The 20839-nt window shown below is 38.1% G+C and overlaps 2 protein-coding genes across 8 annotated transcripts in view; one reads left to right on the top strand and one right to left on the bottom strand.

Annotated features, from left to right (window-relative positions):
• trim2a (tripartite motif containing 2a) overlaps nt 1–15238 on the top strand; it is a 36017-nt gene extending 20779 nt beyond the window's left edge. For 2 of the 4 annotated variants that reach the window (XM_084401674.1, XM_084401675.1), the window contains exons 2-13: nt 2462–2640; nt 3980–4214; nt 4433–4584; nt 5566–5746; nt 7531–7963; nt 8123–8257; nt 10581–10684; nt 10825–10992; nt 11196–11364; nt 12927–12997; nt 13173–13313; nt 13538–15238. In XM_084401674.1, the coding sequence (XP_084257800.1) occupies nt 2507–2640; nt 3980–4214; nt 4433–4584; nt 5566–5746; nt 7531–7963; nt 8123–8257; nt 10581–10684; nt 10825–10992; nt 11196–11364; nt 12927–12997; nt 13173–13313; nt 13538–13690 (2076 nt within the window). In that variant the 5' untranslated portion in view covers nt 2462–2506 and the 3' untranslated portion in view covers nt 13691–15238. Of the gene's footprint in view, nt 1–2461; nt 2641–3979; nt 4215–4432; nt 4585–5565; nt 5747–7530; nt 8258–10580; nt 10685–10824; nt 10993–11195; nt 11365–12926; nt 12998–13172; nt 13314–13537 lie in introns of all 4 variants that reach the window. The other 2 variants (XM_084401672.1, XM_084401673.1) reach the window with 1 other exon arrangement.
• A 1373-nt stretch (nt 15239–16611) lies between these two features.
• tmem131l (transmembrane 131 like) overlaps nt 16612–20839 on the bottom strand; it is a 52529-nt gene continuing 48301 nt past the window's right edge. For 3 of the 4 annotated variants that reach the window (XM_084396644.1, XM_084396645.1, XM_084396643.1), the window contains exons 28-34: nt 19809–19985; nt 19399–19477; nt 19192–19301; nt 18961–19090; nt 18787–18863; nt 18558–18694; nt 16612–17111 (exon numbers count right to left, since the gene is read on the bottom strand). In XM_084396644.1, coding sequence (XP_084252770.1) covers nt 16797–17111; nt 18558–18694; nt 18787–18863; nt 18961–19090; nt 19192–19301; nt 19399–19477; nt 19809–19985 — 1025 coding nt within the window. In that variant the 3' untranslated portion in view covers nt 16612–16796. Of the gene's footprint in view, nt 17112–18557; nt 18695–18786; nt 18864–18960; nt 19091–19191; nt 19302–19398; nt 19478–19632; nt 19646–19764; nt 19986–20839 lie in introns of those variants that run through there. The other variant, XM_084396646.1, reaches the window with a different exon arrangement.

The raw sequence follows: 20839 nt of genomic DNA on the forward strand, positions 1-20839 counted from the left end.
GTTTCTGTCAAACACAGCACATCTAGGTTATAATCTGTGATCATATCATTAACAATAAGTGCTTTTGAAGTAAGGGATCAAATATTCAGCAACCCGAGCTTTATCATTTGTTCATTTATATTATATCTGTTTTTTATTTGTTGTTAACATTTATTTATTTTTAACATCAATAAAAATTTTACCCTTAAATGGGTTTGGGAGTTTTTTGTATTTCCTAATTCGGGGAACAGACACAGTTTCTATATGATGATATCTAGGTGAAAGAGTCTCTATGTGATGGAATTTATCTGACCTCAGTGACGTGAGACAGCTAGCAGATGGTCGGTTTAGCCAGTCTGTCTGCTTCCTGACCTGAGCACATGGTTCGAATTACGTGGGAGCCAGTGGGAGCTGAGTTCCCATAGAGAGAGGATGAGCTCCCATGAAAGCAGTAAAATCATACACCTGTGGGCGTCTCTAAAAATCATCAGCACCATTATTTTAAATTACAAATAAAGCACTATTTCCTTCAGACTACTGTAGCGTGACTTAAAAGATAGGACAACATGCCAAACATGGATCTCGCAGGATCTCGGATCATCATCACACTACATCCTTATGCTTCGCTTTCTGCCAGGACTTTTACTGACTTTTCTCAACGTTAACGTCCGATCTAGCAGTAGCATAACCCATCAGGCAAGTGTTATTTTAACATAGGCGTAATTTGCGGGTGGGACATGTCCCCACCACTTTTTGCTAAGGTCGATATTGTCCCCACTACTTTTGAAACATCTCGCGGCACTAATATACCAATACAAATAAATAAAACATCTTCAGTTAACTAGCAGTGCATTCATTTAGTTCGTTTGTTAAATAAGAGGCGATCTAGCACTGAAATGTGTTGTTTTTTAAATAAAGTGATCAATGTGCTCGTTGCTGCTGCGATCAGTGGCGCGGAGACTGTGTTCTCTTGTGGCTCGCGCACAGTCTTCACTCGGACGCGCGCTTCAATCCGTTGTGGAGACTCTCTATTCGTTCCGGTGAAATTACAAAACAAAATGCACACAAAAGTGTCCTTGCTTGATATACAACCACTGATAAACATAATCGGTTTTGATGAAAAAATATATATATATACGAGTGCGGATTAGAACCCAGAACCTCTGACACACTTGGTAAAAGTTCTGCCACTGGACCACTGTACTATTTAAACCACAAATTAAACCAAATGTACTATTTAAATTGAATTGTGTTAGCAAATCTTTTTTATTAAACATTAATACAAATTACAGTGCCTGACATCGTACTTGCGAGTTCATACACCTCTTTAACGTTAATTTTAGTGAACTCCGACTGGCGAAGTCGAACATCATTAGTGCCGACGTGAATAATAATCTTAGAGAATTTACGATTAGCATTAGCCCGCACTTTTAAATTTGCTTTGATGTCAGGCGCTCTGGCTCCCGGCAAACATGTGACTATGGTGGCTGGTGTCTCTATTTTCACATTCCGTGTAATAGAATCGCCAATGACTAGGGCACATTCAACAGGATTCACAGTGGGTGTTTCACTGAGTGGGGAGAATCTATTTGTTATGGTAATCGGAATGGAAGAGTGGTGTTTTGTCCCGTGACTACAGCGTCTCACGGTCACCCAGTTGCCCTGCTGCACAGGCTCTACAGCCGGAACCGAACAATGTACATAGTTCACTAAGCTAGTCGCATCCAAAGCAGTATCTATAGCCCTTGCATTCTTACTATTCTCGATTTAAGGTTGGATGTGTGTCTCTAGTTTTGAGATCTTCTCCGTCAGCCTGACTATCTCCCTGTATTTATCACATGAAAAGTCCTCTGTGCTGACAGAGAAGGCTATGCTATACATGTGACACGAAGTGCAAGTGACAATAACAGGAGAAGACATTACTCACCGTGTTTGTTGACTGATCCAACTTACCACAGTTGTTTGATAGACTCGTAAAAAGCGTGAGAGAAAAAAAAAAGATGGCAAGCACGGGTGGCAGGTTAACAGGCTAGCGAAATACTAGCGTGTTGTACTAGCGATAACGATTTAGATAAAAGCTAGCGAAGTCAGATTAATGTGATAGGCAATATTAGACTAAATCTAATATATGTTGATGAGTAAGTTATATTTAGCAATATAAACAAAAAGGAATGATAGGAAATAGAGATTCAAAACAGAAAGCTATACGGAGCTTACAGACGCAAACCAGCTGCAAGGCATGGTTTTATAGGCATGGCGTACTACTCCACCTTGTAATGGTGAAAGCTTAAGATTTCTTGAGAACTGGAATTCTAGTGTTGTGACGTGAGCTCCTCTGCACCTAGCACCTTATTTGTGTTAATTAATACAGTACGTTTTCACAGAAAAAATTAACAGCTACATCATGTGGCACTTTCCAGGAAAAATAGCTCATCTGTTATTTTTTCATTTATTTATTTGAACTCCTTTACCCTCTCCCCAGGGCCCGGGCTGAAGAAGTGTGGGAGGCCTTTGATAGAGTGTTAGGATGGCCACTGAAGCTTCTACCCTCCCAAGTCCTGTGGTGCGTCAGATCAACAAACAGTTCCTGATTTGCAGTATCTGTCTGGATCGCTACAACAATCCCAAGGTCCTTCCCTGCCTCCACACCTTCTGTGAAAGGTACTTCACTTCTGATATTCCGTTATATTGCTTAATTTGGTTATTTTACAGCTATTTGTTTTGTAAAGTGTAAATTGCATTATTTTTTATTTCCAATTCTTAGTTCTGTAAAGGTAATTTTACTCATTAGAAGGCTTTGTAATACAGACTACAACTTAAAGGGATATTTCATTAAAAAAAATTACATTTGTTTTTGAGAATCACAGAAAATGTCCATACGATGAAAGTCAGTGGTCAAAGTCAAAGTCTATGACGTCATCAGCAGAGTATAAGTGGGCGCCTGCAAAATACGTCAACACTTTTGTCTGAAGGAGATGTGCAGGGAACCTGATGCATGTATAATAGATGCTGTGTGAACATGAATAGAAACACTGACACATTTGTACATGCATAAATAAATGTGAAACAAAATATTAGTATTGGCCATATTACTAATTCACAGATGCCATAAAGTTTGACTGGACACAGTTCCGTCTAGGATAATAGAGGAGTAATAAAAATGAGAGAGGAAATTATTTTTGAAATTTGAGGATGTCCCTTCTTCTATACCAGCTTTTTGCATTTAACAAAAATTATAGAACCAACTAGTGATGTAATATATGGCACCTGGGTGCCAATGCATGTATCGAGTATGCAGCACAATTTACAATGAAGCCCTGCATCATGGCTTCTATTCTTTTCAGATAATCACGTGAGTGATGACAAACAAAGCCTCATTTTCTGTTCAATCGATTCCCATGTCAGAACTTTAATCCTAGTCTGAACTGTGAGGAGTGTAGTGTACTTTTAAAGTTTTCTAAGCCATTTGGTTTTGGTGTTTGAGTGAAGCAGTGATAATTCTTACAAATACTTATATACTTATATAAGAAATTACATCTGCTTTAAAAACTAGAATGTCCTATGTCTAATAACATTTCAAATTGATCAAATATGCATTACATTTCCTGGCTTAATGGCTGTTGTAAGTTTACAAACCAGCAGATGGGGCTGTTGTCGATACTCAAAGGCTTTAAAAAAATGTCCTGGTTTCATCAGGGAAAAGCGCTTCATGAGGCTTCATTTCCATATCCCGTGAAGCAACACACAACAGGGAAAGGGAAGGGAAAGGTTCACGGCATCAGTGTTATATACTTCCCTTATATTTCACAGGAAACATGAGTGTTAACCAGGTGTTTGCTGTTTTATTCCAGAATAGCACTCCACATGAATCTATACAGGGTGCCCACAAGATGCCCAATGATCAGTTTTATCTAAAAAACAATATGAATATGTCTTTCTGATGAGAGCCAGTTATTACCACATAGGTTGTCATTTCAATAACCTGTTCCTATTGCTCCAGGTGTCTGCAGAACTACATTCCCGCCCACAGTCTGACTCTGTCTTGCCCCGTGTGCCGTCAGACCTCCATCCTGCCGGAGAAAGGTGTGGCGGCACTTCAGAGTAATTTCTTCATCACCAACCTGATGGAGGTGCTAAAGAGGAGCCCAGACATTAACCTCAGTGAGGACTGCACAGACGCTATCAATGGAGTGGCCACTGGACAACCACTCTCCTGTCCCAATCATGGAGGAAACGTAAGACTTACACAGCAGTACAGGATAACTGAATCTCTAGTGTACAGAAGCCCGACTATATATGTTAGAAGTATTTTCCTCCTGGCAAGTTGCATTCTGTTCTTTTTTGTATGTGAAATTCCTTAAGGTTTTTGCAAAGGGAGTATATGTAAACATAATGTGAAAAGTTGTCTTTGGCTTGTCACTAGCAGGGATGCTTCTCCCTCTCTTTTCATCAGGTAATGGAGTTCTACTGTCCACCATGCGAGACAGCCATGTGTGAGGAGTGTACAAGCGGCGAACACGCAGAACACGCCACCGTCCCGCTTAAGGATGTTTTAGAACAGCACAAAGCCTCGCTACAGGAGCAGCTGGACGCCGTCAAAAACAGGCATGTAACATACGCTTACGTACACATTGCTACAGAATTTTTTGTTACATTGTTTTCTGTTTAAGTAAAATGTCGTATTAAAAATAAGGCTCGTTACGCAGTATGAAGACAAGCAAATTGATGTGAACACCTGAAATGTACTGTGAATTTCACCCATTACACCAAATATGTCATCCAGGGAGGCCTGTTTTATTAGATTATATAAAGTACATGATGTGTATAATACAAAAGATTATTTGATGAATAGAAAGATCAAAAGAACAGCATTTATTTGAAATAGAATCTTTTGTAACATTGTATATGTCTTTACTGTCACTTTTGACCAATTTAATGCATCATTGCTGAAGTAATCATTTCTTTCCACAAAGAAAAATCTTACTGACCCCAAACTTTTGAACAGTAAGGTATAATGTTTCAGAACTTACATTTTTCAACAGTTTTCAACACTGATAATAAGTCTAAATGATTCTTGAGCACCAAATCAGATTAGATTGATTCTGAAGGATCATGTGACACTGAAGACTGTATTAATGCTGAAAATTCAGCTTTGAGATTACAGGAATAAATTACATTTTGTAATATATTCAAACAGAAAACAGTTATTTTATATTGTAGTAATATTTCACAATATTACAGTTTTTTTTTAATATTATTTTAGTTTAGTTAAATTTAGTTTAGTTTATTTTTTTTTCTTCAATAAATGCAGTCATCGTGTGCATAAGAGACTTTCTTTTAAAACATAAAAAAATCATACCGATCCCAAACTTTTGAACGGCAGTGTATGTATAGGTGTTAAATAAGGGAGACATACAATATGTTTAGAGCGGTGGGTCCCCAGGATCAGGATTGAAAACCACTGCTTTAACATATACAGTGACCGAGTAGATTTGTCCAAACATTTGACTAGTTTTGTATAATTTTTTTTTAGTAAAAGTAACATAAAAAGAGATAAAATGAGTAACTTGTTCGTCTTTTCCTTAGACTGCCAGAAATTGACTCTGCGCTGGAGGTTCTGTCTGAGATTTTGCAGCAGCTGAGCAATCAGAAGAGTTCAATAGAAGAAGTGATTCATGCTACTTTTGAGGAACTTCAGAAGACCCTCAATGTACGGAAGAGTGTTCTGCTGATGGAGCTGGAGGTCAACTACGGACTCAAACAGAAGGCTAGTACACTTATCTAGAGGCTATCATTTTTTAAATGTTATCATTTGTAAGTAATTAGCTGTTTAGCGTGTTCTACAGTATTAACCATGAAAAAAGAAACGTGTCAGTGTCACTTTCAGTTAGAATCACAACTTTAATTTCTAAAGCAGCTCTCCAGCGTGTTGATGTTATACTTGTGTCTGACCTCAACTGACTAAACAGAAGAAATGAACTGGAGAAGATATCCACGTCAAAGAAGGCAGAGCCAAAATAAATGTCAAATAAATGTCAAATAAAAACTAGTGATTTCTGGTTGACTATTTTACATACCTGCCTCTTTCTTATTCAAAGGGCAGTTCTCGACCCAAATAAGCTGCAAAGTAGAGTAGACTTGTTTATTCATTGCAATGTTTATTTGCATGCATGCTGAATCTTGTCTCCTCCCATATCAGTCGCACTGTTTTGCTGTGGTGAATTAAACAAATTAATAACTCCGTAGCACATGCTTCTTTGTGGGTCTGACATTAGTCCTGGCATCTGGCAGTGCGTCACATGGGAATGATTCATCTGGAAGAACCAGACCAACTACAGAGTCAGCCTTTAAACACAAAGTAAACAAAGTCAGCACAGCTAGTAGCTAGCAGGCACAGATAGTTTGGGGCATTGTAATGGAAGAGGACTGTGATAAACAAGTTGAGGTGAGGTAGGATTCTGAATTGAGTTTGTTATGGAGTTTAGTTTAGTTTTAGGATCAAACTGTGTCAAGTTTTTCCTCATTTGATATTTGTTGTATTTGAAATAACAGGGTGGCTTTATCAAAGCATGGATCTGTCACTGTTGAGTACATTTGGTCCTTGTCATGCTATGCTAACTAATTCATCAGACCATGATATTCATGATAGAAAGTTTTTATAAGTACCAGATTCGGTAAATGATTAGTACTTGTACATGTCAGGAATTGATGTTCATTAGAGGTGACTTATGTTGTCCAGTATATGCTTTTAGCACTTATTAACTGCTAGCATTTGTTTGTTTACACAGACACTGGGCTCCACAAGTGAAAATGGTTTGGTTTTTAGTAGTTTAATTGACAGCATGTACTTGATCTTACACAGCCTAAGTACAAAAGCTTATGATCATGTTGTCCAGCGTGATTTGTCAATGTTCAAGAGAGCATATTGTGCTTTAATGGAAGCAAAAACATCCGGTCTTCTGTTCAAATGAAGTTAAGAGGATCACACAATTATTGCATTTGATTGGTGATCTAGAAATAATGCAAAATATTCAATATTTCCTCTCATTTAATGTCTTTCTTTTACATTTTCTAAATCTAAAATCACAGACTTTTGGACCCCACTGTATATGCAGTTTATATGTGTATCATCATCTGTTTGTGCTGCTATGTCTGTGTGGCTGCAGATCTAAATATTTATGCCATTGTGAACAAACCTTTTAGGCTCAGTTGGATTCAGGAACACTTATTTGTAGCGTTGGGCCATTAAATGAGTGTTATTCTACGCCCGAACACCGATTTGTTCTTTCAATGGCGCGGCACCAGCCAATCAGAAGTACTTCCAAATCCACGTAACCATATCGCACCCTAGCCTGCGATCGGCACGCTGCGCGATATGAATACTTCTGTTATCCCTCATCCCTCCTCCTCCGCAAATACAAATGATTGTATTTGCTCAGCAGCAGCGTAGCAGATCTTGTCCGCCAAAATCAAGCCTATGTATAATGCCCATGCCAATAAATGCTGGTTGAAATTTTTCATGACTGAAATGTAATTTGTATGTCATTGCAGGTGTTGCAAGCTCAGCTGGAGTCGTTGCTGCAGGGGCAGGAGGGCATATGCAGCAGCTGCAGTTTCACTGAGCAGGCTCTTAATCACGGCTCGGAAGCTGAGGTCCTATTGGTCAAGAAGCAGATGAGCGAGCGTCTTGACGAGCTGGCCAATCAGGAGCTCCCACTTCAGCCTGAGGAGAACAACCAGCTGGACTTCTTGGTGGAGACCGACGGTCTTCGCAAATCCATCCACAACCTTGGTGCTATAGTAACCACCAATGCTGTAGCCGCAGAAACTGTTGCCACCGGTGAAGGCCTGAGGCACTGCATCGTGGGACAGCAAACCTCTGTGACCATAACAACAAAAGACAGAGACGGCGGACTGTGCCGGACAGGAAATGCTCTGCTCATAGCTAATCTTTCTGCCTCTGATGGCACCATAGTGGGGGAAGGTGAAGTCACGGATCATAAAAATGGCACTTATGAGTTTGTATACATGGCCCCGTGTGAGGGCCGCTTCACGCTCTCGCTGAAGCTCTATGATCAGCATATTAAAGGCAGCCCATTCAGCATACGTGCCAACAAAATGACAGAGATCTCCCTGACTGCAGACGCAGGCAAGAAACGCCTCAAATCTCCAGGAAGCAGCCATGTGAAACAGCGTGCCATCAAGCGCCCGGCCAGCATGTACAGCACCGGCAAACGGAAAGAAAACCCAATTGAAGATGACCTCATGTTCCGAATCGGTATGATGAGCTCACATTCCTTTTGTCTGAATCCTGTCCTAACAGATTGCATAAGAAATGAAAACTACTACAGTCAGGTCACTGTAAAAGGGGATTGCTTTTAATAAATAAAAACCTGATCATTTGATGATAATCAAACTATAAAGAGGAACAAATGCTTTTATATTTGTAAAAAACTAGTATTTGTATATTACTTTTGCTAAGAAAAGTATCTATTTGTTAAAGTGCAATAGCTTTTACATTTCCAGGTGTTCTGTGGATCTAATGATTAGTGTGTGTTTAATATTGGTCGATATTATAAATCTATATGAAATGTATATAAATCTATACTCTTAATAAACAATTAAATATCCAATATTGGCAGATGATAGACAATAAAAAAAGAATAATCAGTTTTGAATGAATGTCCACAAAAATACAATAATCCAGCATTTATATTATCCTGGGGGCGCATTACAGAACTTTATAATCCTATTTTATCTGTTTGGTAACCATGACGATTTCAGTTAGGACCTCATTTAGGACAAAAGCTATTACAAAATGATATTTCTTAAGTGCATAATCTTATCTTAACTACAGATAGGAAAATGGTATTACAGAAGCATCCTGACTCCACTGGTGTCCTAACTAAAAAGGACACATAAACTATAAAAATCACATAATAGCCCTGTCTGAGAATGACGTCACATTTTTTAATGATACAAAATGAAGACCAGCGATGTTTGATGGTGGATAGACTTTGTGAACACCCAAATGGTGTGCTGCACTTTGACAACAAAACACTGACAAATAATTACAGACTTCTATGAAATAAAAGGATTAGGCTTTGCCTTTTCTACCAAGCTCATCAAAGGTTTATAATGAAAAGCACTACTTATTTTGTTTCACCATTTTAATCTCAGTTATTTCTATTATCTGAGTTTTTCCGTTTTACTTCACAGCAGGTGTTTATGTGTAGTTGGTTGCTTGGTAACAGACCTGAGAGTTGATTACCGAACTCGATGGAGTGATTAAAGATTTCCTAACTACAGATAAAATGAGATTTTGTAAGATAGGATAAGAATCCTAAATCAACACAAGATTTGCTTCTGTAATACAAATTTGTGAAAAATCCTGAATTAATTTGTGAGATCTTAACTTTAGACTTAAAGGTATAGCGGAGGATTTTCCCGCCCTCTCCACTTTTTGAAAAAATGCACATGCGCAACACTCTACCTGCTCCCGAGAGGGAACGCCTATTAAACGTGTGCACGAGAGAGCATGCACGAGCCTAGTTCTCCTCGTGCACGCTCTGTTTACAAGTTGCTGTTGGCATGGCTCATACAAGCCTACTTTCCTTTACCTGTCGAGTAGAAACTTCGCGACTGAGGCATCAGTGGGAAGCCCAACCTGTGCTTTTAGCGCACGCCAGCGTGTCAAATATTCTCCCAAATACACTCTAACTCAAAAACATTCATGCAAGACAAAATGTCAAATGCCCTTCTGTGTTTTATTTACTTATTATACTGATCGATTGAGTGAGGACTCAAGACATGATCTGCAATGGAGAAGTAGCTTGTTGCATTTGTGTAATAAATACTATGTGAACACATTGGAATTATCAAAAATGAACACACAAGGTTTTAGAACATTTCAGCGTGATACCTTTTACCAGTTGGTCATAATTACTTTAGACAAATTGAGATGTTTACCGTGTCTGCGCGGTGCGTGCAGACTTGTGCCAGGGCTAGCATCGCTAATCATAGCTTACATTAACTTTTACTAACAGTGATTTTAAATGGATTTCTCCAAATAGCATGCCAAACTTTACCTGTCGAGTAGAAACTTCGCGACTGAGGCATCAGTGGGAAGCCCAACCTGTGCTTTTAGCGCACGCCAGCGTGTGAAATATTCTCCCAAAAACACTCTGGTCCTGTTTCTTTCTTCAGAGGCCTTTCTCTTCTTGTCATACAATTCGTAGACACTTTTTCTCTTGCGACCCTCAGACATTTTGAAAAAACCCGGTGAGAACGGGTGAGCTTCAATGAATGGCTGAAACCGTAGCTCACCACACACATACACCCGAAAGTGCGCATGCGCAGAAAGCGAAAACTACCTAGGGACGAGCACGTACGACGGCCTTACGTAAACATATCACCAGAATGATTGACAACTAGGAGGACCAATAGACTTGATGATCCACCCGGAAAAAGAAAATCCTCCGCAATACCTTTAAGATAGGAAGTTTCTGTTATACGGCCCCTGAATGAAAAATGTTTGTTTATCTATCCATCCATCCATCCATCCGTCTATCTATTTTTTTTTTTTTTTTTTTTCTTCTTAGGAACTAAAGGCAGAAATAAGGGTGAGTTCACCAATCTGCAGGGAGTTGCTGCTTCTTCTGTTGGCAAGGTCCTGATAGCAGACAGTAACAACCAGTGTGTTCAGGTATACTACACCTCACCTGTCTAATCACAGTTTAAATTCACTCTTTTTTACCATCGTTCTGTGCTTAATGTCCTTTTTATTTAATAAAACAAGTAAGAAAACAAGTGCTTAATTTAAGATGTAAATTGTTTCATTTGTAGATATTTTCAAATGATGGACAATTTAAGAGTCGCTTCGGAGTGAGGGGCCGATCACCAGGACAACTTCAACGGCCAACTGGTGTCGCTGTGCACCCCAATGGTGACATCATCATTGCTGACTATGATAACAAATGGGTCAGCATTTTCTCCAGTGATGGCAAGTTTAAGGTATCTGCATCTGCTTTTTATTATTAGTTTTATTAAAGAATATGTTAACTTTTAAGAATTTATGGCAAATAGATTTTTACCAAATACTTGTGACAAATACTATTGGCATGTTTTTTATAAATACACTTAAAGGAAAATTATTTCAGGTTGAATTTTAACACTTTTTTCTCTCTCTCTCTCGTGTCCTCTGTGTCTTTTTTCAGACTAAAATTGGCTCAGGGAAGCTCATGGGTCCTAAGGGTGTATCGGTTGATAGAAATGGCCACATCATTGTGGTTGACAATAAATCTTGTTGCGTCTTCATTTTCCAGCCCAATGGAAAACTTGTTTCCAAGTTTGGAAACCGAGGCAACAGTGACAAGCAATTTGCAGGTACTTACCTTGGTTACATACTGTACTGGCACTTATTCAGCCTTCACATGCTATCCGAATTATTGTAAATAGAAGTTTCCTAGTAAGAAATTGAGCATGAATGGCTTCGCAAAACTAATTTGATACCCAAGTTTCCGAATTGGGCAGGACATAAATTTAGTAGATAACCATTGCTGTAGTGACTGTTAAGTTTCATTTGTTCAACTTTCTTTTGCTGTTACAATCATGTATATAAATAGCCATTTGATGCACACTGTATGCATTTTATACAGCGAAAACAGCATTTATTTGAAAGAAATCCCAGATTCTAGATAACACGGTGAATGTATACAATAGCGCAGGTAATGTTTATGTGGTTGCCAACAAATTGAATGCTACATTTTATTCAAAATCCGATTTCCCCAAGAAATAGGCAAGAATAAACCTGGCATCTTCCATAATTCCTATTTTTTCTGACTAAACGGCACTTTAAGGGGATGGTTCAACCAAAAATGAAAATTATGTCATTAATTGCTCGTTGTTCCAAACCCGTAAGACTTTCGGTCATCTTCAGGACACAAATGAAGATCTTTTTGATGAAATCTGAGAGATTTCTGTCCCTCTGTTGACAGCTACGCAACTACCACCTTGACGCTTCAGAAAGTTCATAAAGAGATCGTAAAACTAATCTATATGAATTGAGCTGAAGAGACTCAGATCACTTCATATGATGAACAAATTAAATTTAGGCTTTTATTCACATTTAAACATTGATCAGCGAACATAAACAGAAGCTCAACCGAACCTGCTTGACGCGTGAGAACAAACCTCTTGCTCTCGTAACACACGTGAATGAACCTCATTGGTTCTCACACGTCAAGCAAACATGCTTGAGCTTCCGTTTACCACAACTGATGTGTGTGTTGATGAATGTTTATATGTGAATAAAAGCCTAAATTCAATCTGTTCATCATATAAAGCAATCGCGTCTCTTCAGAAAATTTTGGACTAAACCACTCAATTAATTTGGATTAGTTTTACGATCTCTTAATTAACTTTTTGAGGCGTCAAGGTGGTAGTTGAGTAGCTGTCAACGGAGCATTTTTGATTTCATCAAAAAGATCTTCATTTGTGTTCCAAAGATAAATGAAAGTCTTACGGGTTTGGAACAACATGAGGGTGAGTAATTAATGACAGAATTTTCATTTTTGGGTGAACTATCCCTTTAATACAACACAGTCATACTTACGACTTCAGAAGAAAGAATTAGAAAAATGTAGATAACACATGAAGGCGGCATTAATCTAACGACCTTGTCCTTGCTCAAATTGTTTCAGCCTTCAGCTCATACAGTATCTAAAACAGTGTTTTCTCTAGCTAATTTTTCAACCAAAAGGAAAAGCCACTTATCACAAATGTTATGTTGATTGTGTAACCAAGCACTTTTATGGGACACTTAATGACAAAAAAAGAACAGGAGAGATTTCATCAAAAACAACAGTGACTATTATTGAGTAGACTAGTGGGATGAGGGCTTTAGTTTACCAAAAGTTGAATGTGCAACTCTTCTATCATTTTCATAGGTCCCCACTTTGCAGCAGTGAATCAAAATAATGAAATCATTGTGACTGATTTTCATAATCATTCTGTAAAGGTAAAATTTCCTATCCTATCCTATAATAGTCATATTCCTAAAATGTGCTGTCTTGTTAGCCACCATTGTGGTTACTTTTTGAAAAACAGTTCACTTATACCTGTTCAAAGTCATTCAAAACCTCAGTCTTTTTAAATATTGATGTGTTAATGCAGATTGTGTCATCTAATTGCAGGTGTTCAGTCCAGAGGGGGAGTTTCTACTGAAGTTTGGGTCGAATGGCGAAGGAAATGGGCAGTTTAATGCACCGACAGGTGTGGCGGTAGATGCTAATGGCAATATTATAGTGGCCGACTGGGGCAACAGCCGGATACAGGTAACACAGGCTTAGATCAACTGAATATTTCAAAATATTTCACAAAAATGTGTGATTGGTAGCCCTAACAAAAAGTTTTAGTTTAATCAAAGTAAGCACATTAACTTGTGAGATTAAGTAAATGTTGAACAGTGTGATGACTGGCAGCACACATATATTTTAGTCATGTCAGGTAAAAAATAGTAGATTTAACATCTTTATATCATCCATCTGTGGGACTCCAGGTGTTTGACAGCAGTGGATCCTTCTTGTCCTACATCAACACCTCCGCGGACCCTCTGTATGGCCCGCAAGGATTGGCTCTCACCTCTGATGGCCACGTTGTGGTGGCAGACTCTGGGAACCACTGTTTTAAAGTATACCGTTATCTACAATAGCACTTATTCCTTAATGCTGCCACCCTCGTGCCAAATGGGACCCTCATATTGCATTGAAGTTGTCGTTGTAGCCTCGTGACACCCTCACCTTGGAGAAAAGAATAAAACCGAAGGAAATGGGATTCTGTACCCTGATCATAGAGGTTTGCAAACCTAAAAACATTGATAATTCACCCAAAAATATTAATTCTGTCTTTTATTTTTTTTCACCTCATGTTGTTCAAAATTTTCCATGGAATATAAAAGGCACGAAACGAAATTTGTTATTCATTGAAAATCATCGCTGTAATTCAAATCAAATAAATTGCGTAAATGATGTTGGCATTGATGCATCATTTTCGTAATTGATTTCAGTTTCATTGAAGAGGATGATAAACAATATATGTATGTTCAATTTGATCTTTTTTAATTGCCATTCATTTGTATGCAAATCTGTCATGACGCATGAGTTATTTGGACTACTTTTTCGATTGTTTTCCCACTTTCATTATATGAAAAAACCTTTTGTGCTCCATGGAAGAATGTCACGATAATTTGTAACAACGAGAGGATGAGTAAATTATGACAGAAATGTAATTTTTGATTGAAACTGTCCCTTTAAGAATTAAACAATATAGATTTAGGTTACGCTGTTCTTCACTTTTGACTCAAAAACTGCTACACATTAGGGGAAGCGTTTGTTTCTACTGTGTGAATCTGAATGTTCTTCTTTCAACACTCAGCTGATTAAAAAGGGAACTCTTCAAAGTATTGGCATGTATAAGAATGTAAGTAATGCAATTCCAAACTGCTATTCAATTTTATATATCTACACATCAAACAGACAAAATAATCTCACTATGGTGGGCCGGTATCACCAATATTTGGCCAGAGTTATGTTTAAAAGTGATGTCAGGAATATTTATAACTTATACCACAATATATGTGCTTATGACTGTGATGTGCACAACTGTGGTTGGTACAATGTTTGTATAATGCAATTACTGTACATCTCTGTAATCACTTTAACCCATAATATGCAAGAAACAAATCACTTGATATGCTGTTTAGATGTCTACAAAAAACTACCTTTTTAATATCAATGCACTGAATTAAGACCAGAGAATTGACCAGAAAAAAATCAGTGATGTATCAAATGCGCAATTCACCCGATGCACTTTGTGAATTAGCACCACAAAAAACATGTATAGTGCTAATATTAAAGGGCCCCTGGTTTAATGTTTATCAGAAGACATGTATTAGTTAGTGATGATCATGTGTTGTGACTTGTGAGAGTGGTTATTTTGTGTTGTTCATACTCATGCTTAAACTGAAAAAGTGCCCTGTGTTCTTTTCAAGTGTACTAATGCCAAACAGATAAATGCAGAAAGTGAATCTGCCTTGTCTCACCGTATGTCTGTTCTCATGTACAGTCCCGTTGTCATAAACATGGAACTAGTGCTGCTTGTTTGCACAAAAAAACACACAATTTTGCATACATTCCAAAATGTATTTCGTTCCCCTTTATACCCACAAACCTGATTTTGAAGCAATAAAGCTTGAATCCTTGCTCATTTGCTGTATTACCTTTTGTGGCATAAAACACCAATTACGCTTTCAAATTAGTTTTAGCTCCACGTTCATATGACCAGTGTTAAATTGCTATATTTGCACAGCACATTGAATTATTTGTACTGTTCCGAATATATTCTATTCATTAATAGTAAATGAACATGTAAGTACTTAGTTTTATAAGGACACTTTAATTTTCTGTGTTGTACTTTTATGACTATGAAAGCAATCTAGAACCTCAGTTGGAAACAGAAGACAGTAAGGTTACATTATTTTTCGATGCTCCACTTTGTAACTTTGAAACTACATGTCAACTAACTCTCATTAGAGTACTAGTTGAGTATTAGTAGACTGGTAGGGTTAGAGTAAGTTGACATGTAGTTGCAAAGTTAATTGTAGTTAAAGGGTAACTAAACCCCTGGCAATATTTGAAAAATGCTGGAAAAGTAGGCAGAGCCCAGTGGACAGGGGGCGTGCATCTGAGACATATCTCTCTGACGTCAGAGGGTACCACAACTTCCAATAGGAAAATTCAACTGCAGTAGCCACTGTTCAACCTGAAGAGGGCAGCACTCAGACGGTTTTACACCATATTTTGTCAAATTAAAACACTTTAAACACAAATGTCAAAAAAATTACTTGAATCAATGAACAGCACTAATAAAGCAGGAGATAATGATAAAGATCATTAACTAAAAAAGGTTGGTTTAGGGTTTAGTTACCCTAAATGTCTTTTGGGGGAGCATCAAAAGTGTTAAGCAGACAGTCTACTAATACTCTAATGAGAGTTAGCAGACATGTAGTTGAAAAGTTACTTATAATTACTAGAATGTGGACCATCATAAACCCTTGCAGCTTCACGACAAAAAAAAGCAACTTCACTCTGTTCTTACGGAGTTGACTCAACTTGTAGTTGTTTATGAGCATTACTTTCCAGTCAAGAGCACCTCCCTAGTCCTCCTCCTGTCCATTGATATAAAAATTCTAACAGCTTTTTTTTTTGAAAAATATATTTGATCCATTTTAGGGAAAGCATATTATAATCTCACAAATATTAAACATTTTTGCTTGAAATTTCAATTAATTTTTTGCAGTGTCCATTTTTGGAGTAGCAATTTTATTCATTATAATGAACCTGAGAACCAAAGTCACCATTATCTAGATCAAATTAATTTCTAAAATCGAAATGCTTTAGAAAAAATAGGAAATAAGAAAATATTTTATTTTGCTCAATGTCTGCAAAATTTGTCAACTATAAACTCTACGTTGTCTGATAGCATTTCTTCCTTTCACTGTCGTGATCTGAGTAGCATGTTCGAGTATTTAAACAACTGACAAAATTAAACATTAAAGTAATTCACGACACAGAGTCAAATACAAAACCTTTTTTTTTATTTTCGATGGTCAAACTTGCAAAACATCTAGAAAAATATACAACAAAATGCTGAACCTTACCACAACAACAAACATAAAAGAAAGAAGAATATTCACATTTTCCCCAATTAGAGATAAAAGCACATTCTTTTTTTCCTCATTATTCAAAAGCACAGTTTCCTCACATTTCCCCACAGTAGCCTGAATCGTTGGAGAGCTGAGAGTTGGAGCTCCGGTTTGAAGAGGAGTTCCATATGTCCAAATTCATGTGTGGTCCAAAAGGATTGAAGCTGGAGTACTGTTTTCCCGGGCAGGCGCCGCCTGGTTCACGGCTGAAGGGTGCGACGGGTGCGACGGGTGAGATGGGCGAGTGGGGCGAGACGGGAGCGGAGCGCTCTGGGTGGAAGTGGTTCTGGTAAGGCTCGCTTTGAGGTGTCCAGATAGAGCCAAATAGACTGGACATGGGTGACAGACTTCTGGTTCCTGAAAAGTATGGCTGGAAAAGATAGATAAGGGAAAAATTGTCAGTTTTTGAGCATTGCTTTAATATTCCATGTTTAACAAAGAATCTACTTCTCAATGAGGACAAACTACGGACTTTAACAGGAAACGTGTGTAAAAAGGGTGTTTCTAAGGTGCTCAGAATAAGAATGTCCAAATTGGTTTTAAACAGATGCCATTGTAAACCCTTTTTTTCTGCGTTTGTTTGCATTTTGAATTTTCTGCCTATATTTGTATTTCACACTTAATGTACTAGTTTAAATCTCTTAACTTGCAACTCAAGAACTTCCTTATAGTGTAAAAAAAAAAAAAAAAAAAATCCAATACATAGATAGTCTTTTGAGTCACGATATAAAGTCACGATCTGGGGTTTTCAGTGTCTCAGAGCAACTTGCTTCACAGTAAACGGAGCAAACGCCATCCCTGCATTTTACAGTGCATTTGTAATACAATTGTAATATATTTATATCTATATCTTAAAAAATAATAATGATTATTTTTATATGATCTCCCTCAGAGTTATCATAATCTCGGAGTAATCTCAGACAACAGAGTTTCAGCTGATAAGAAAATACTTTAGCTGCCTGGTTCCAATCCTGAGTGGCGACGTCACTAAACGCATTCTACCAGCACGGTTGGCTAACTAATTCTAGGTCGAGAACGGCTTGCAATCGTGTTGTGCCAAACCAAGCTTTAGTGCAAAGGCTTTGATTATAGTCAACCAAGATACTGTTTAAATTTTATGCCTTTAATTGTTGCAATTTTTGTCTATGGTATCAAAAATGGTATTTTATCAAGACAAAAAACTAGTCAAAAACATTGTTTTTCATGCAGTGGTCAATTTTGAGATTTTGGCCTACTTGACTTTTCATAAGTGTTGCTTCAGACTAGTGGAAAGAAAACACCCAAAATACACTTTTAAGCATTTCTTTTATTGCACTTTATCTATTTGTGTTTTCACTTGCACTGCAACCGGAAATCTCCACTTCTGTAGTACTTGCACCGAAAGTTACAGTTTTACATTCTATATTCTGAACATTGTTCATATATCATTCACCTGACTTTATACAACATTTTATTACTAAAATCATTGCCTCTTATGTCAAAAACATAAAAAAAGAAATGTAAGCCTGGCTTTAGCCATTGTTCGGATTTCTATTCTGGAAAGGTATGCAAATTAGTGCATATTTAATTAGTTACGGCCTCATTTACATATTTAAACATTATATTTCAGAAATGTAATCAATCAGCTGGGGAAGTAAGGGAATATCAGTAAAAAAATAAAATAAAATAAAAATCCCCATTCACCTTGGGTTTCCTGCCTCAAAAATCGATATTTTTCAAAGTATTGTATCGAAGTTAGAATTTCAGTATTGTGACAACATTACTCTTCTTCTTTTTTTAAGTGCTTGACAAGAACAAACACTTGTGTAAATCTCACCTTGCTCCCCACACAACTGCCAGTGTCCCATGTGGAGTTGATGTCATGGGCTCCATTCTGTCCCCAGACTGGCTGATGGCTTTGGGTCATGGTTTGGCTTTCAGGGCATGAGAATGCATTTTGGTAATTGCCGTTACCTTCACGGACAAAACAAAGAAAATGGTCACTCATCCTTCGGTAACTATGTACTACAGTGAGACATTTCTCATAGTGAGAGAAAACCCCTCACCTGTTGGCATGTAGTTGGCCTGATCACTATAGGGATACTGACTGGTACACTGGCTGTTCATGTTGTTCCATGGGAAGCTGCATAATATTGACACGTAAGCATCTGAATTTGTCAGTGGATGGACTCAAATGAAGTCAAAATAAAATACAAAACAACTAAAAGCCTGAGACATACCCGTCATATCCGGATGGGGGACTCTGAGGGACAAACGGAAGAGATTCGGTCATGTTGTACCTGAATCCATTGGTCAGGGGAACAGAGGCAGCTGACCATGTCTCTTCAATCACATTAGAGCCAATTACGTCTGTGGAAACCAAAATGCATAATCGCATAAGTAAAACGCAAGATCGCACATCTTAACCGTAACGATCCTCTCTGTAAAAATAATGTGAGAATGTCCCTCACCGATGCTTTTGTCCACACCTGCAGCTACATCAGCGAAGCTCTGAGGGAGTACAGGGTCAGGACAGACTTCTGGGCTTTGGCATGGTTCCCTGACATATAGATTGTTCATGCTGAGGACAAATGTGTAAATAGATCGTCAATCACACCTAGATTACTCTAAAGTTTCTCATTTTTTTTTAACTCAAGTGATTAAGTCACTCATTTTACCTTTGGGTTTTGTATGAATGGTTCATGTTCAGGTAACATTCCCGATCTTTTGGATATGGGTGGTACTGGATGTTGTCTCCTAAAAAAACAAAGACCAAACAGCAATTTTGATTAAAATGTTTTTCATAATAATTTCTCTTCTCTTCGCTCACGCCATGTCATAATTACCCTAGGCTCGAGATGACAAAATGTCCTCTGTTCACATCCTTGGAGTGTGAACTGTGTGTTTCTTTTACACTATCAATGCCTAAATGAAGAGAGAAGTAGGAGCTCTCAGAAAATTCCCAGTTTACATGCTGTAATCACAAGCTCTACGAGGACATGAAATCTCGAAATGATGGTAATTTCAACATGGCGTGAACGCACCTATAGCACAAAAGTGTGTAGAAAGCGCATGTGTGATCTCTTACTCCTGCAGGGATGTCTGTTGGGGTCTCTTTCTCCCTCTATGCTGCTGGCACTGCTCCAGCTGCCCCAGGATCCTCGGCTGGCTCTTACACTGCCTGATGAACTGCTCGAATCAGAGCCTGACTCCCAATGCAGACGTCGCTCTGGACACTTACGCCTCGATCTGACTAAACACGTGCCTGCGTTTGTGTAAAAAGAAACCGATTAACAGAACTGATGTGGAGCGTTACACTCAACACACACACACGTATACATATATACATGTGATTTGACACTGAAGACTGGAGTAATGGCTGCAGAAAATTCAGCTTTGCATCACAGGAATAAATTACACTTTAAAGTATCTTAAAATAGAAAACAGTTCTTTAAACTGTAATGATCTTTCACAATATTACTGTTTTCACTGTATTTTTGATCAAATAAATGCAGCCTGGGTGAGCATAAGGCCATGTGTCCACCAAAGCGTCTTTAGCCAGCTGAAAACGCTGGGCGCTCTGCAGAAAACGCCTAGCTGTGGGCGCTTGAGAGCATTTCGGCAGCGCAGCATTTTTTTCAGTTGAGACGCTTTGCTTGTTATGATACGGAATATCCGCGAAAGTGTTACAAGTATCTCATTTCACACATATTTTGTTTCTGTGTTGATTCTATATAAAAATGTTGATACAATGTAACGTATTTTCTCTGGCTCTTGTTTAAATTATTTTGTTCCATTATTATGCTTGTTGTTGACATCTGTTAACATTGTACAAGCAAAATGTGGCGGTTGGTCGGTGTGGTATTTGTCCCGCCCCTCCTCCACTGTGATTGGATGGCTGGGTAAAAAGTGACAGTGATGAGCGCTGCGTTTTACCCAAAGTTGAACATTCTTCAACGCCAGGCGCTTAGTGCTTCAGCGTGAAAAAAATGCTCAGCGCCTCGTTACGCTCATGCTGTTTTAAAAACGCGGCGCTCCCATTGAAAACAATCAATGAAACAAGCGTGAAAAAACACTTTGGTGGACACACGGCCTTAGAGACTTCTTTAAATGTAATCA

The sequence above is a fragment of the Rutilus rutilus genome (assembly GCF_951802725.1).
Source record: "Rutilus rutilus genome assembly, chromosome: 2".
NCBI lineage: Eukaryota > Metazoa > Chordata > Actinopteri > Cypriniformes > Leuciscidae > Rutilus > Rutilus rutilus.